The 15973-nt window shown below is 53.3% G+C and overlaps 1 protein-coding gene across 1 annotated transcript in view; it reads left to right on the top strand.

Annotated features, from left to right (window-relative positions):
* The window catches only part of LOC138120837 (centrosome-associated protein CEP250-like), a 118521-nt gene that overhangs the window by 14207 nt on the left and 88341 nt on the right, over nucleotides 1–15973 (top strand). Inside the window, exons 8-13 of the mRNA XM_069033855.1 lie at nucleotides 649–828; nucleotides 1438–1572; nucleotides 1849–1992; nucleotides 2449–2729; nucleotides 3928–4087; nucleotides 4666–4842. Of these exons, the coding sequence (XP_068889956.1) occupies nucleotides 649–828; nucleotides 1438–1572; nucleotides 1849–1992; nucleotides 2449–2729; nucleotides 3928–4087; nucleotides 4666–4842 (1077 nt within the window). The remainder of the gene's footprint in view (nucleotides 1–648; nucleotides 829–1437; nucleotides 1573–1848; nucleotides 1993–2448; nucleotides 2730–3927; nucleotides 4088–4665; nucleotides 4843–15973) is intronic.

The following is a 15973-nucleotide window of genomic DNA, read 5'->3' as shown; positions in this document are numbered from 1 at the left end:
AGTCCTCTGCCAGAGGCCTCCCGCTGCTGGGCCGGGCAGGAGAGGCGGCGGCTCGGACTTGGAGGCGCGTGAAGACCCACAGGATGGTGCTGGGCCAGTAAATGCAGCCACGGCTTCCGTGAGGGCGTAAGGCGAGTTCCAGAGCAGCTTGGGCAGTGCCCACCCAAAGCGTGGCGGCCCAGGGCAGGATCTTCCCCGAGTCCCACCTGCCACGGAGCAGATGCCAGCGTGGAGCAGATGCCAACAGTGCTGCTGGCTGCAGGCGTGGGAACTCGGTTCCTGTCTTGCTGTGCTCCCACGGTGGACAGAGGGATTAGCTTTGGGCTGGAAGCAAATGGAACAGGCCCCGGTCCTTCAGTCCTTGTGACTGGGGCATCAGGGTGCCAGAAGGTGACACCTCCTTTTCTGAATGGTTGGACTCAATGCTTGTGCAGGTCTTTCCCAACAGAAATGATTCCATGTTTCTGGGATCCTTGCACCTGCTGAGCCTCCTTTTAAATTCCCTGACAGGACACGGTTTCTGGAGAGCAGAGAGCCAGTGCTGTTGTCTTTTCAGGTTGGGGTTTGTGGGAGGGATGAAGCTTCACGTTTTTCAGCGAGAAGCTTGCCTGGGGACTTCAACTTGAAGATTTTTCCAAACCTCCTCAGGCAATTGACCGGGAAAGGTACCATGCAGACATACAGGAGATGCTGCAGCAATGGGGAAAAGAGAAGGCAGAGAGAGAGCAGGAGTACCAGAAGGTGCTGTTTGAGATGAGGCAGAAAGTTGCCACCCTGCAGGCTCAAAGACAAGAGGAACAAACTAGATTTGAAAATGCCAAGCGAGAGGTAATGATTGTGCAAGGAGAATTGGTGTGATTTTTTGCAAGGCTGGAGCTGTGGGAGATGGCAGGCTATGGGGCTGTGTGGAGCATGCCCTCCATGTCTTCTACATTGAATTTGGGGAGGTGAAAGGTGAACAGGGCTATCTTTGGGCCCAGGAATGAGCCCTCTCACAGGAAGCCCGGCAGAAACATCAGCTTTCCGTTGGGATTTTTGTGCTGCTCTTGTGCTCTGTTTTCCTAAGACTTACCTCGGAGGATCTTCACTGTTCTCTTAAGGGTCCTCTTTTGGTGTGTACTGGTCGGTGTCCATAGCCAAACTGAGTTTGTAGGACTTTTCTTTTGTGGGCACAGGGAGGGCGCAGCGGGAACGCTGACAAGAGACAAATCTTTTTAAAGACTCGCCTGGAGTATTTCTGAACAGCAACCCAGAGATGTCTCCTGGGCTGTGTTCTAAGTCACTTCCTGGGAAGCTGTGTCCCCCCCAGGGCAGACAGTGGCCCAGGGGAGCAGCAGCCGAGTGCTCTGAGAGCGCGTGAGCCCATCAGTCTTTGCCTCTTGCCACACAGAGTTTGCAGGGGAAGTGTCAAGCCCTCTGCTCTTTCCTTCTGTGCAGGTCCTGCTGGAAAAGCAGAAGGAGAAGAATTCTTTATCAGAGACACTGCTCCAAACTCGGGGACAGCTAAGCCAAGCCTGCCAGCAGGTGCAGCAGCTCAGGCAGGAGGTGAAAGAGCAGCAAGAGAAGGGGCAGGTAAGTCTGAGCAGGCAGGGAACAGAGTGCAGGGCAGTGGCAAGGGCACAAAAGGCAGGTGCTGGGAGTCAGGAGGCAAGGGCTGCTTCAGGCCCTGGCAGCACAGAGCCTGGCAAGCTCCAGAGCTCAGGCCCGGGAAGCAAGGCTTACAATGGAAGCAGAGCTGGGTAGAGAAGCCAAAAGAAGTCGCTGAAGGAATGGGATTTTGAGAGAGCAAGTGGGAAAAGCTGAGCCTGAGGGCAGGTCGCAGGAAGTTGCTCTGCATTTTGTTGCCAGACCATCCAGGCAAAGCTGCAAGCTGAGCTGCAGAAAGCTCGGAGGGGAATCCAGGCAGCGCAGAAGAGGCACAAGGAAGAATTACGAGGCATCAAAGAGGAAATGAATCTCCTCCTTGAGCAGAGGGAGGCTCTACAAAAGCAGGTGAGTGAAAGAGCAGTGGCACCGCAGCATCCAGCAGGGGGTCTGTGCCCTTCTTGCTTTTCCATGGCAGAGCAGCAGCTGCTGGGGTGGTCCCTGGGGCTGCCTCGTGCTCTGGGCTCCTTGGCAGCTGCTCTGAAGGACCCTCGGTGCTCTGCTGAATCTCAGCTGCTGCCCTGGACAGCTGGGCTAGTCCTCTGGGCTGTTGGCCAGCAACCATCAGCACGGATTCCTGCTGGCCTCTTCTTGCTGGCCTTGGTGTGGGAGGTGCTTTTTCAGGTGCCCTTGGTGGGCCACGTAGAGATTGAAACAAGTTGTCCGTATGCATTGTGAATCTGGTGCTCTGAGGACAGGGAGAAATGGAAAGTTGGCCTTTGCCTTTTCTCACAGCCTCTGCTGTGGCTGACAGTGACAGGCTGTGGCTGTAGCCTCTGACTGCTTTGTTCTGTTTGACTGGAGGTGGGAGAGTTGACATCTCAGCTGGCAGCCTCCAGAGAGTCCCAGGCAACGATTGTTCAGAGAGCCCGGCAAGATGTGAGGGAGGCCCAGAAGCAGTCAAGGCAGAAGCTGTTGCAGGTTGAGCAGCTCCAGAAGATGCTGGAGGAGGCAGAACATCAGAACAAGGAGCTGCAAGTGCACCTGAAGAACTTGGAGATGGAAAGGAGTCAATGGGAAGAAGTGGCACGCCAAAATTCGGGACTTTGGGCTTCCTTGAACACCCTAGAGAAGGAAAAAGCCAGGTAAATGAAAGCCTGTGGGACTCTGCCTTGTGGGAATGGATTCCCTCTTTGCCATCTTTGCACCTGCCAGGGGCTCTGGCAGCATTTCCTACGTGGCAGAGTTCTGAACTCTCCGTGCAGACGCGTCTGGTTGTCTGGATGTTGTGTTTCATTTTCTTTTCTTTCAAGCCTTCAGTTAGAGTTTTTCTGAAGACAAAGGCTTTTGGAGTAGCTCTTTCCCTCTAGGGGTGTGTTCTGTTGTGAGGTGGGTGTGCTAACACTGCCCAAGCTGCAGTGTAAGGAGCTGGACACATCCAGCAGCTCCGCCTTGGGTCCTGTAACTTGAAGCCTTTGGGATCTGGAGCAGCCTGGCATCCTGATGCCTTTGCTTGGCAGAACCATCTCAAGGCCCTGATTGCTGACCTAGGCCAGATTCCCCTCAAAGGCACCCAAGAACCAAGAATGTCTCTGTTGCATCGTTCCTCAGAAAATGCCCCCAGGTGCCTGGGGGGGCTCAAGCAGGGTCCCTGCCAGCCTCCAGAGTCACAGGCAATACTGACTGTGCAAAGAATGCAAGAGACAAGACCAAGGTTAGCGGGGCCCCTCCAGCTGACCAAGTCCTGCCGGTCTTCAGTGCCACAGGATTCTTCTTTCGAGAAGAAGACAAAGAAAGGGCAGGGCCCTCTTGCTTGCCTGCAGGTTTCTGCATCTTCCATCAGGTTGTGCTCCAAGGCTCTGTTGCCACTTCTGCTATCGGCCTTTGTTTCTCCAGCTGGAAGTAGGATGGGTGCTGGTAAATCTTAGGGAACTTCCCCGAGATCCTCTGGCTGTAGGGTGCTGCTCCTCCTACCTGGACATACAAGATGGGGCAAGGAAATGTCTCTTCCATGTTGACCAAACCTTTCCCCCTTGGAGCCTGGGTAGTCAGAAGAAAACTCTTCCTCTCCCCTAATCTCTTCATGGCAAGACTTTGTTAGGTCTATATTCACATTCCCATCTCAAGAAGAAGGTAGGACATGTAGGCAGGAACTCCCCATTCTTTCATGAATAAAAGCAGAGTGGGCACATGCTGGGCTGTGACTGCAGGGGGAACAAACAAACAGCCACGTTGTTTAGACAAACCTCATCAGACAGAGCAGTTTTCCCCGAGGTGGTGCGAGTCCTAAGAGTTCCTAAAATGTGATACCGTGTAGTAATGAGTTGCATGCTTCCCTTTTAGGCTGCTTCTGTCTCTGGAGGAAAAGAACCTGTGCCTCAGAACACTGGAAGAAAAGAACCAGGCACTGAACAATCAGGTGTCTCAATTTCGTTCTGCTCTTCGCGAGGCCGAGCAGCTCTGTGCAAACCGCACAGGACAAGTGCTGAAGCTCAACGCCCAGGTAATCTGTGCCCTGGCGTCCTCTTCTCCAGGGACACACATCATCACCTTTGGCTTGGAGGCCCCAACTGCTTTCCCCTCCCAGCAGCATCCACTGCTGCCGTGTTCTGCCCCGGGGTGCTGCTGCACCCACAGGCCAAGGCTGGATCTGGTGTCTGCTGCCGATGTTTTCCTCCGTTCTCTCCCGGGTCCCAGCAGGAAATGTGGGAGGAGAAGCAGCAGCAGACTCCTTTGGAGCTTCTCCATCCCTCTGTTAGCAGTGTTGTCCCAGATGGAGTTGGTGCCTGTGCTGGGCACCGAGCAATGTGGGCACACAGACGTGGCTATGGCAGGCTGGGGAGGGCACTTCCAGCGCAGCCAGTTCAGCCGGTGTTCAGAGCTGCAGCCTCAAGGATGCCCATTGGCTCCCTTTCCCTATTTTCAGGACACTTGTTTCCACTGGAATCCTTGGCTCTGTGCCTTCTGTTTTGGGCATGTTTTTTTGCCTGAAATCATTTCTCCTTTGTTGCTTGCTCTACTGCCTGCTCTGCTGCCTCAGGAGCAGCCCTGTCCCTGAGGCTCTGTGCATCCATCTTCCAGATGCAGGCCGAGCTGGAAGCAGTGATCGAGAAGGCGGCTCCCCAGCCTACTCAGGAGAAGCAGGAGCTGGAAACTGAGGGGTCTGAGCTGCGTGTGAGGCTCCAGAGCTCTGAGGAAAGAGCAGAGGCCATGGCCACGCAGTGTAAGACTTTGGAGCTGGAGCTGAGGGAGGTGCAGGCTCAGATAGACCATCTGAAGGCTCGCAACCAGGAGCTGCAGCAGGAGTTGGAGGAAAGTGAGCAAGGTAGAGCTTCTCCTCTCGCACCCACTGCCCCATCCTGTCTTGCCAGCAGGGCTCTCTGATCCCATGCAGAGGAAAAGTGCCCAGAGATGGCAGAGGGGAAGAACAACCAGCAGGAGATTTCTCCATCCAGTGCCAGTGAAAGCTTTTTCTCGAGAAAGATGCCGTGGCTGGCAGTGCCATCTGGCTGTGCTATGGCTGATCCCGTGCACAGGTGGTGCCTTTCAGGTGCTGTGTCTGTGCTGAGGAGCTGTAGCTGGATGCCTCAGCTCGATTCCCCCCAACTCCAGGCCCTGACAGAGCCCCCAGGCTATTGGCCTCTCTGGAGCAGGGCTGCACAGGCATCCCCGCTCCTTTGTCTCTCTTGGACTGCTCACTCTGCACAAGCCCAAGAGGAAAGACACTTTCCTATTCCTCTGAACCTTGCCCCTTGGATTCCTGCTTTTTTCTCCTTCATTTCTGTCAGCTTTGGAAGCCCTTGCGGCCTTAGGGGCTGGCAAACACAGGCAGGCCAAGAAGACAGTGCTGTTGTCCCTGCAGGATGCACATCAGTTTGCCTTTGCTTTGCTGTTCTCATTCTCCTTCTCCTTCCTGCCGCAGCGATGTGGAGGGCAGAACACCAGAAGACCTCTCGAGAAACTGCCCTGGAGAAAGAGGCCATTGCCCTGAAGGAAGAGGGTGTGACTCTTTGTCAGGAGGTGGCATCTCTGCAGAGGAAACTGGAGAGCCTGGAGAAGGAAAGGAAGGATGTGCTGGTGAGAACGGCAGATGCCATGAAGGGCCATTTCCTAGCTATGTTTGGCCCTTGTGTTAATAGTTCTAAGGAGCACCTCTTTCCAGCTGAGCTTTTCAAACTGCATTCTTCTGAATAAGGAGGAAAAGATGTCGTAGTCATGCCAAAGCCAGTTAGTGCTGAGGCTGCTGGTTTTCCTCCATGCTGGAGTTTTGTGCCCTCTAGTTCTCAATGTCCACACTGTCTCTATGGACATTGCATGGTCTGGGCAATTCCTCGTGTCCAAACCCACGTCCAGATTTCAAATACCTGGACCTGGAACGAGGGGTGAGAAGGCCAAGTTTGCTGTTAATAGAAAGGTGTTTGGCCTTGGCCATCAGAGAGCAGCCAGTGGGGAGAAAAGAGAGAAAAGCAAAGTGCTGATGCAGATAAGGACGTGTGCCTGCAAGGGGAGAACTCGTCCTGAGTGGCAGCAGAGAATGACAGACTGATGTGGCCATTGCTGCTCCAAGAGAGGGCAGTGGGGCTCTCAGGGATGGTGCCATGGAAACTCTACACAGGAGAGCTCAAAAACCACTCCTGTCACCCCAGCTGCAGGGAATGAAATGTTGGGGGTGTTTGCTCTTCCCTTTCTCCCTGCTGGAGAGCACATCCTCATGGCACTGCCTAAATCCTGCTTAGCGTGGACTTGGAATCCTGGCTGCAGTTCTGGCAGCTGCTCCCCAAAGGAACACTCAAGTGGAGCTGCAAGAGGTCGGGGAAGGGCAGAAAGGGAGCTGGGATGGGCTGAGTGAGCTGGGAAAGACTCAGCGTCAAGGGCGGTCCCAGCAAAGGTCTGAGGCATCCCGAGAGGCAGAGAGAGAGGGGCAGCCTTTGCCTGTCTGTGGCAGGAGTCCCGATCTGGTATGAAAAGCAAACCGAGAGAGGGAATGAGTGACCTCCCTGTTTTGGCAGCGTGAACGGGAATTGTACGAGGAGCAGATGAGGGATCTGAAAAAGAAGAATGAAATGAAAACACTTGAAATTTCAAGAAAGGAAACAACGCAACAATTGGACGCTGAAAATGAAAGAAAACAGGAGGAGTTGGAGCATGGGGCTGCTGCTTTGAAGGAAGGCAGAGGAAACGCTCAAGTCCTGTGTGCTCCACTGGCCAAGTGTAAAATTGCCAAAGAGGCTCTGAAGAAACACTCAGCCTTTCTGCAGGGAAAGAGTCATCCCCAGGTAGGCACTGGCATTGATCTTCAGTCCACTGCAACGTCTCTCAAAGATTCCAATGAAGTTTCCCATGAAGAGGTGGGATTCTAGATCCCTGTCAGTCTAGGCCTGCTTGGGCAAAGCAGCCCGGGCTGCAGCAGGCAGCCTTGTGTGTCTGCCTGGCTCCAGCCAGAGACCACTGGCTGCCAGATTGTTTGCTGGCACGCCTGGAACGACTGAGGCAGCTCTGGAGCTGTTATTCAAATCAGCTCCAGGCCAAAAGCTGGGCATGGGGAATTGCTTCTCCCGTGCCCAGGCAACGTGTGGGTTGGATTTGGTGTAGAAAGGAATGGAGCAGGTGAGCAGAGTGATGGACTGAAGTGAGCAGAGTTCTGTAGCGAGGGCTGAAGAGCAGCTGCACTGCTGGAGCTTCGAGGATGCTTCCCGAGATGGAGATTTCTGAGGGACAGCTCTTGTGGTGTTTGAAATAAGGGAATCATCTCCTCTCTGAACACCCAGCAGGCTGTTGGAGCAGAAGGCAAGCGGCTGTCTGAGCACTCCAGGAGGGGTGTGGAATGTGTGCGGGACCAGGTTGCAGCAGCAGCAAAAGACAAGCCAGAGAAGCGTGAGCTCAGGAGAACTTTTGAGGTAAAGTGGGCTTTCACTGCCTCTGCAGAGCCTCAGGCTCCTCTGGATCATGACTCGTGTGCCCAGGCAGTGCTTTGGAGTCCTCTGCTTGTTTCCTTGCCTCTCCCTGTCCCTGCTGTGGGCACACCCCTTTGTTTGTTCTCTCTGTTGTGGCAGCCCATGGCTTTCACAAAGGCACCTTCAGTCCGCTGCCTCCCTCCCTGGCCCCGTGTCCCCGGACACACACTGGCCTCTCCTGCACAGCCCCCAGCGAGAGCTCTTTGCCCCCAGTGCTGTCTGGTGCAATTGAGGGTCTGTGAGCAGAGATCTCCTTGCCTTGATGTCCAGAGGTCCTTTTGCCCCATGTTTGCTGACAGGTTTCTGTGACCCTTTCTCCCATCCAAGGTGCAGGATGAACATGAAGGGAGGAGAATCAGAACTTTTTGGAGAGTGTTCCCCCCAGACTACTTTACATTGCCTGTCTCCCAGTCTGACCAGAAAAATGCATCAACCTCTGAAAGACAAGAGTCCTCCAGTAGCTCAGGGGAGCTGCAGCCCCCGTGCTGAGGCACAGCCTGTGGAGAAAGGGGTCAGTGGCCAGAATGCGTGCTTTGGGAATCAGAGCTGGGTTCCTAAATCCTGTCGGAACTCTCTCTCCCAGACCTGTGGTGGCTGAGGGTTGTATGAGGGAAGGGTTTGCCAGCCATGAACTGGACTTGTTGATCATCTGAGCTCCGTTCAGGGGCAGTGTGGGAGCCTGTTCCTTTCCCCTTCCCCAAGGGCAGAGTGTTGGTGAGGGCTGGAGTTGGAGGCTGTGTCTGCCCCCACAGCCGGTACCGTGGGGCTGCGGATGCTCCTGCCCACGTGGGCTTGTCTGAGCTGGGCTTTCTGCCTCTTTCAGGTGTCCTTGCTGCAGTCACAGCTGGCCCGAGACCGGCAGGAACCCCTGGAGAGCTGTGCAGGGAGCAGGCAGGAGATGCTCTCGTTGAGTCACAAGGACCTCCTTACTTCCTAGGCTTGTCAGAGAGGAGACAGGGTGCAGCTGCATGCAGTCGTAGCCTCAGATTTTGTCCATAGTTTATGTTTAAAGGATTGCAGGTGTAATTGTAGGATTGTAGGATAATAGGTGTAATTGAACCTTTATACAACTGTGTTCCATAGGATGAAGGATATATTTATAGAAAAATAAAGTGTTTATTACGACTACACAAAAAGACCTTTATCAGAGTTATTGACTACCCAGTACAGAGAACTATAACTTCCGGTAGAGTGCATTATATTTGAAGCAACATGGAAGCAGTTATATTCAAGCCAGCAAAACCAATTAATAATTAAAGATTGATGCTTCTCACCCAAACCAATGACCGTGGGCAAATATTTCTGTCAGCCTCAAGGAGTGACCTTGAGGGGCATCCTCACTCCAGGGACGAATCTGCAGATGGGAGACACGTGACATGAACCACTTTGGTGAGGGCAGGAGAATCCTGCCACATGTGGAGCTTTTGCATTTGTCCTTAGGAAACTGCAACCTGTTTTTTCTCCGAGTCACAGAATCTCAGGCTGGGGGAGGCTGGAGGCACCTCTGGAGGTCACCTTGCCCAGCCCCCTGCTCCATCAGGGCCACCCAGAGCTGGCTGCCCAGGATGTGTCCAGGCGGCTTTTGAATCTCTCCAGGGATGGAGACTCCACCACCTCCCTGGGCACCTGCACCAGTGCTCGGCCACCCTCCCAGTGGGAGGAATTCTTGATCCTGGAAACACTCAAGAACTGGCTGAGGATGAGAAGGTCAGGGGTTGAGGTCCTAGTTTAGAATAAGGTAACTTAGCAAGGTGAAAAGCAGAATCACAGCCCTGGCTGACAGGAGATCAACTGAGCGGGGAACTTGTGATCAACCTCATCTCAGAAAGGAGGAATGTGGAAGAAAAAATTGTGGAAGAAGAATCAAGTTATCCAGAAGGAGTGAACAGACATTGCTGTGGAAGCAGTAGGGGAGGGGGAGAATAGTCAGGGAGCTCTTGAGCCAGGCATCCACCAGGTCTGAGGACCAGAGGAAGCTACAGGAGCTGTCTGTCATCTTCAAAAAAGCCTGGCCATTGAAGGAGGTTCCTGAGAACAGCAAAGAGTGTTACACCAGTCTTAAAGATGGGCACAGAAGAGGATCTGAAGAACTACAGGCTAATCAGCTCCTTTGGAATCCCTGGGAAGGTGATGGAGCAAATGGTCCTGGACACCCTTTCAAGCAACTGCGAGGGAAGGGCACTGGGAAGAGCCAGCACAGATTTACCACGGGGGAAATCATGGCTGGCCGACCTGATGGACTCTGTGAATAATGGGGGACCAGGGAGGGTTTTGCTGACACTGCAAACCATTCAACAGCCACACAGTCTCCTTACAGCCGGACTGGTGAGGTACGGACCGAGTGAGCGGCCAAGTGAATGGAAAACTGCCCGAGCCAGCGGGCTCAGTACTGCTGGATCAGGTGCAGGAAGTGGCCAGGCTGTGGTGACACCACTCACTGATCCTCCCTGGAGCCGGTATTACTGTTGATTAACGACTAATATTTACATGCAGAGGATGTCTCCTCTAAGCAGATGTGTGTCATGAAACTTTACACCGGGTGTTTATTCCGTCAGGATCATACACATTCATTACAAGGTGCTTCCGGGCTAATACATAAACATTACTTTCCTAGAACTAATTTACCCACCTCTGCCCCTTACTGGAAGTCCTTTTATGGTCTTAGAGGGTTGTCTAAAGGGGTCTCTGGTGGTCGTATTCGCTGAGAGCCCCCAAAATTGGAAGTGACCTTGCCTTGAACTTCTCTTAGGGCATGCACTGGTGTTTCTTGTTACATAACTTTGTCACAAAACCCACTTAGGTTCCTTATTATCTGTTTGTCCACTGCTTTCAGCTCTGTTTAGCATCCTGTGTGTCTACTTTTACATTCTTTTATCTAATTTGCTAGTTAGTCTTTAAGCTCTATTTTGCAACCGAAAATTTCTATTCTCCATGTTGTCTGTCACAGTGAGTGGCAGCGATGCATCTTCTGGAGAAGATGCATCTGGAGCCAGCCCCCATTTCTATGGTCCCTGAGGCTGACGGATGTGTCACGCACTGATGTCACGTCCAGCCTCAGCTCAGCTTGCATCCCTTGCCCAGACAGGGGAGACCCACAGGCAGGAGAGACAGAAGCCGTGTGCTCAGGCTACCCTGCCTTGAAGGCACATAAGCCTCCGCTTTCTACAGCTGCTCAAGGGTCAGGGCACCTGGCAGTGAGCCTTCAGCACCGAGTGATGGCATCCCACTTTTGCAGTCTTGGCCCAACTGGATGACCTGGTCTCCTCAGGAGCTGCCCTTTGGCCTTGTCAGGGACCACCCAATGGACATGATGCCGTGGCAGCTTGGCACCCCCTGGATTCGCCATCCCTAGCGTGATGTTTCTCCTCAGCATAGAATCCCCGACTGGTCTGGGATGGAGGGACCTCAAAGCTCATCCTATGCCACCCCTGGCCGTGGGCAGGGACATCTGCCTCCAGACCAGGTTGCTCCAAGGCCCCTCCAACCTGGCCTTGGACACTTCCAGGCATGGGGCAGCCACAGCTTCTCTGGGCACCCTGTGCCAGGGCCTCCCCACCCTCCCAAGGAAGAACTTCTTCTAACCCTGCCCTCTGGAATGGAAAGCCATTCCCCTTGTCCTGGCATTCCAGGCCCACTCCCCGCTCTCCTGGAGCCCCTTTAGGCACTGGAAATGGCTCTAAGGTCTCCCCGGAGCCTTCTCTTCTCCAGGCTGAACACCCGCAGCTCTCCCAGCCCGGCTCGGAGCAGAGGGGCTCCAGCCCTTGGAGCATCTCTGCAGCCTCTCTGAACTCACTCCAGCAGCTCCACATCCTTCTGATGCTGGACCCCAGGGCTGGAGGCAGCTCTGCAGGTGGGATCTCACCCAAGCAGGGCAGAGGGGCAGAATCCCCCTGTCCCCTGCTGCCCACGCTGTGAGGTCAGTCCAGGACATTGGGGGTTTCTGGGTGACAGTGCAAGGGGCTGGGGCACGTTGAGCTTTTTATGCACCAACACCCCCAAGTCCTTCTCCACAGGGCGACTCTCGATCCATTCTCCGCCCAGCCCGAGCCTGTGCTTGGGATTGCCCTGATCGCTCTGCCCCGCCCCTTTCTTCACCCGCCGGCCAATCAGCGCGCGGCTGCCCGCGGCAACAGAAGAAGCGCGGCAGCAGGGGCGGCTAACGCCAATCAGCGTGGCTCGGGAAGGGCTGAACCAATGGGAGCGCAGCGCGCCTCACGGCGACGACCAATCAGAGTGCGGTGGCCGTGAGGGACGGGCTGGGGCGGGGGGGGAATGGCGGCAAGAGAGGGAGAGGGGAGGAACATTGGGCGGCCTGGGGGGGGCCCGCCCGCCGTTTCGGAGGCTCCCAAGCGCTTCAGCTGCCGTCGCACGGTCCCCCCTCCGCACCGATTTGCTTGAGAAGGGAGGGGCGGCTCCTGCCGAAACCGCGCTCGGGGAAAACTCCCCACAGGGGTTGGCTGTGCGAGGGGAGGGCGTGGGTGTGCACCAGCCGTCCCCGCCTCAGCAAAACGTCCCCTCAGGGGTTGGCTGGGCGGAGTCACGACAGGACGGGACGCTTCAGAAGGACCCAGAAAAGACCCCAAACCCCTTCGGAATGTCAGGAAAACTAACCCCAAACCACCGGAGGTTTATGTCCAAAAAGGAGACAGAGAAATCCTGTTACTTTATTCACATAAAGGGAGCGATCATGGTCATTTCCTGTGGGGTCTCTCAAGTTGTTGGAGGATCCAGCCTTCTTTTTATCCTAATTTCCCGGCCACATTTCCCTCTGTCTTTCCCCGTTGGCTGAGGTACTTGAGAGGTACAGACTTCCCGAATTGCCTAGTAACATACCCCCTTCCAATGTGTACTCTCCCCTTCCCTCTCCCCCCCTCCCCCCTGTTTTCTTTTGCCTTGTGTTTCTGTTCTTTTTCTCTAAGTCCAGGGATTTAAGGCAGTCTTGAGTGAGTAACACTCCCTGTCAATTAGTGGAATTCCTATGGAATTTTTGGTTCCTCTTATTGAAGAAGGGGCAGTCAATAACTAACTCATGTAAGCACAAGTTAACTATTGGGAGACAGCAATGTTAGTTCAGACGGAAGATGTTCATTACAAAGCCTGAGAAGCCGAATTCACCCTAATCTTGTCAAGATAGAGGGGACAAGGATCATCTCAGAGATTGCTGAATCATCCCTCAAAGGACTACGCATGCCCAGGGAGAAAAGTGAAAAAGTTCACTGCGAGGATGACTACTGGCCTCCATCAGAAAGACCCCCGAGGAAGAGGAGAGGCCTTCCTCAGCGCGACCACCAGGACACACAGCGCATGCGTGGCCCATATGCTAATGACTTCCGAGAAATAATTTGTGTAACCACACCTGTCCCAAGGAATGTGATGAATATTCATAATTTAACCCTTAATACTGTGTTGTAGAGAGCACCAGGTGTGTGTGTTTGGAGGAGCGATCCCCACACACCCGGCGCGCCGAATAAAGCAAATACCCGCTTCTCTGACTCTGTCTCTGAAGTGTCTCCTGGCCCGGTTGCGGCACGATTCATTATTGCTTCTTTTACCTCTCAGTATGTGGCTTTATCTACAGCAGGCCCACAGTTTGTAAAGACAACTTCTCATTCTTGTCAGGAATTTAAACAAAACGGACGAAAATGGGAGTAAATTTGAATAAATATGAGTAATTTAGGATGATATTTATGTTGTATTTCAAAAGTGGAGGGTTAAAAGATCATTTGGGCATTAAAACACCTCAAAAAGACACAAAATGCCTCAACCACATTGGAAAGTTTTAATAAATGTAACTAAAATAGATCTAAATTGACTGAATTTGAATAAATTCAGGACATGGCATTATTTCTGGAATGTGGAGGATGAAAAGGCAATTTTGGTCCTAAAATGCCTCCAAAAAGCCCTGAAAAAGCACCCAGAAGCCTTAAGAGTCCCGAAGGAGAGCTCAGCTGCTCTCCAAAGGCCACAGGTTTCTGGGGGTTCTTATGGATTTGGGGGTGTCCCGGGGATCTCACCACAGGCCACCATGAGTCCCCAGTGCCGGTGGCTCTGGGGAAGGCGCATTCCCGGGGTTCCCGAACCCCCCCACACCCGAACCCTGCAGGGGGGGTCCAGTGGTGCCGATCCACATGGAACAGGTCGGTGCAGTTCACCCGGACACTGAACCTGCACAGGCGAGAGAGCGTGGCAGGGGTGGGGCAGGTGAGGGGCAGAGCAGGGCAGGGGCCAGGCAGGGGTGAGACAGGGTGGGAAGGATGAGGGGAAGGGTGCGGCAGGAATGAGCAAGGGGTGGGGCAGGGGTGGGGCAGGTGAGGGGCAGCCCAATAAGTGCCCCCAGAGACCCCGAGAGCTGTCGCAGGATCCCGTAACTCACCTCATGTCCCCCTGCTGAGGACCACCCAGAGACCTCCGGGACTCTGTACCCCCCATATCTTCCTCCCCAGCGCCCTCAGGACCTCCCAAGAGCCTCCCAGGACCCCCCCAGGATGCCCCGTACCTGTCAGTGGAAGGCTGCTGCCCCCCCTATCTCCCCACCAAAGACCCCCAGGACTCTGTACCCCCCATATCTTCCTCCCAGACCCCTCCAGAGCCCCCTTAAGACACCCCAGAACTTGGCAGATACCCCCCCAACCTGTCAGTGTAGGGCCCATACCCCCCAAGCCATCCCAGGGCCCCACAAAACTCCCCCCAGACCTCCCCCGGACCCTCTACCCGACCATATCTCCCTCCTAGACTCCCCAGGACTCTGTATCCCACATACTCCTCCCATATCTCCCCCTAGATCCCCTCCCAGCCCTTCCCAGTACCCTCCCCAGGCACCCCCCTATATGTGGCAGTAGAGGGCTGGTGCCCCCCCGTAGACGAGGAGGGTTTGGGAGGAGGGTGGAAGACCATGGAGTAGCTGGTGGGGGGGGAGGGGGGGGCTTCCCCCCCACCCCTAAACCCCAACCACTCCCACAGATTCCCTCCCCCCTCCAGCGGGAACTGGAGCAGCTCAGGAGAAAACGTCCTCGGGTGTGCAGCCTGGGGACAGGACCCCCAAATCAGGGGGAAACCCCATGTTATAAACAACCCAGATCCAATATGGAAATGAGTTATTAAAAATTTTATTGAGAACTATAAAATTCAGCAAAGCAAAAGGGATTGTGCTGGGAGCATGGCCAGGGGCCAGAGGCTCAATCACAAAATGGTGGTGCTACCTTTTATACCCCTGTGGCTGCATCAGCCTTATGCACACTGATGTACAGTTTTGCATAGTCTCACCCCACGTCACTCTTTTAGGAGCCGGCGCAGTTCTGTTGCTGTGCTCGTCGGGGTCCTCGTTGGATGGAATCCCACTCCTTTTGTGAAAAACGAGGTTCACTCTGCTGTTAGGATTTAAAAGTTTAATAAAGGACAATAGGGGACAAAGACAATAAAGCAAAAGTCACGGCGCTGGGTGCTTTGGCACTCAGCCAAGAGCGCACCTGCTATTGCGGAGACACCCTTTACACACCTGTCCTATTGCATCAGCCTAATGCATATTCATAATCAATCATGCATATTCAAACTTCCCCCCCAAACTAGTTTACATGTTCCAGGAACTGTTTAGCATGGCTCCTCCTTGGATCTGCCTTTTTAGAGCACGCGCATTTCCTGGCTGTGGTTTCAGTCAGTTTTTATTATCACCTCCAGGGTGGGCTTTGGTCGATGGTTTCTGCAGACGGCAGTTGCCAATAGCTGGCATGTCAGTAGCAGGGGTCTTCATCATCCGTTCATTGGATGTTATCCAACCAAGCAGACGGTTCAATTATCGCAAGCATAACTGTATCAGCTATTTCACTGTTATGTCTAAGTTTAGTTAATGGCAGAAATAAAGGCATTAGTTATTGTTGCAAAACTGTATCTTTATAACAACGATACTTTAACATTAAATACTTTAACATTGTTATTTAAATACTTTAACATTATACATATAGCATCCATTTTAACATTTGCGGAAAGCCAATATTATAGTATGTATTTATCACACATTTATGGCTGTGTCTTCGAAGTTTGGCTCGCAACAGCGTGTCCCACTTACAGAACTGACATTACAGCACACAAACTCATGCAGCCCTTATAAAAAAACAACTTTACAACCAGACTATTTTAACAACATTAAACATTTTAACATATACCATTGTCTTAATATTTCCCAAGGAAAATATCATAATATTTAATATTATAACTCATAATGTAATTCATAACCCATAAACATATGGCAAAAGCCAACTCTCAATAAGTTGTTTGTAACACCCCACAAGAGTAGATGGGACCCCCAGATCCCCCAGACCTCCCAAGATGGGAGATCCCCAAGACCTGCCCACCCCCTCAGATGCAAGGAGAACATGTCCTGTGGGGGACCCCAAAATCAGGGGGCTTTAAAATTGGGGGACACCCCAAAATCATGCTGT

This window comes from Aphelocoma coerulescens, chromosome 20 (genome assembly GCF_041296385.1).
Source record: "Aphelocoma coerulescens isolate FSJ_1873_10779 chromosome 20, UR_Acoe_1.0, whole genome shotgun sequence".
Taxonomy (NCBI): domain Eukaryota; kingdom Metazoa; phylum Chordata; class Aves; order Passeriformes; family Corvidae; genus Aphelocoma; species Aphelocoma coerulescens.
Note: the sequence above shows the minus strand (reverse complement) of the source record. Positions and strands in the feature narration are given on the sequence as shown.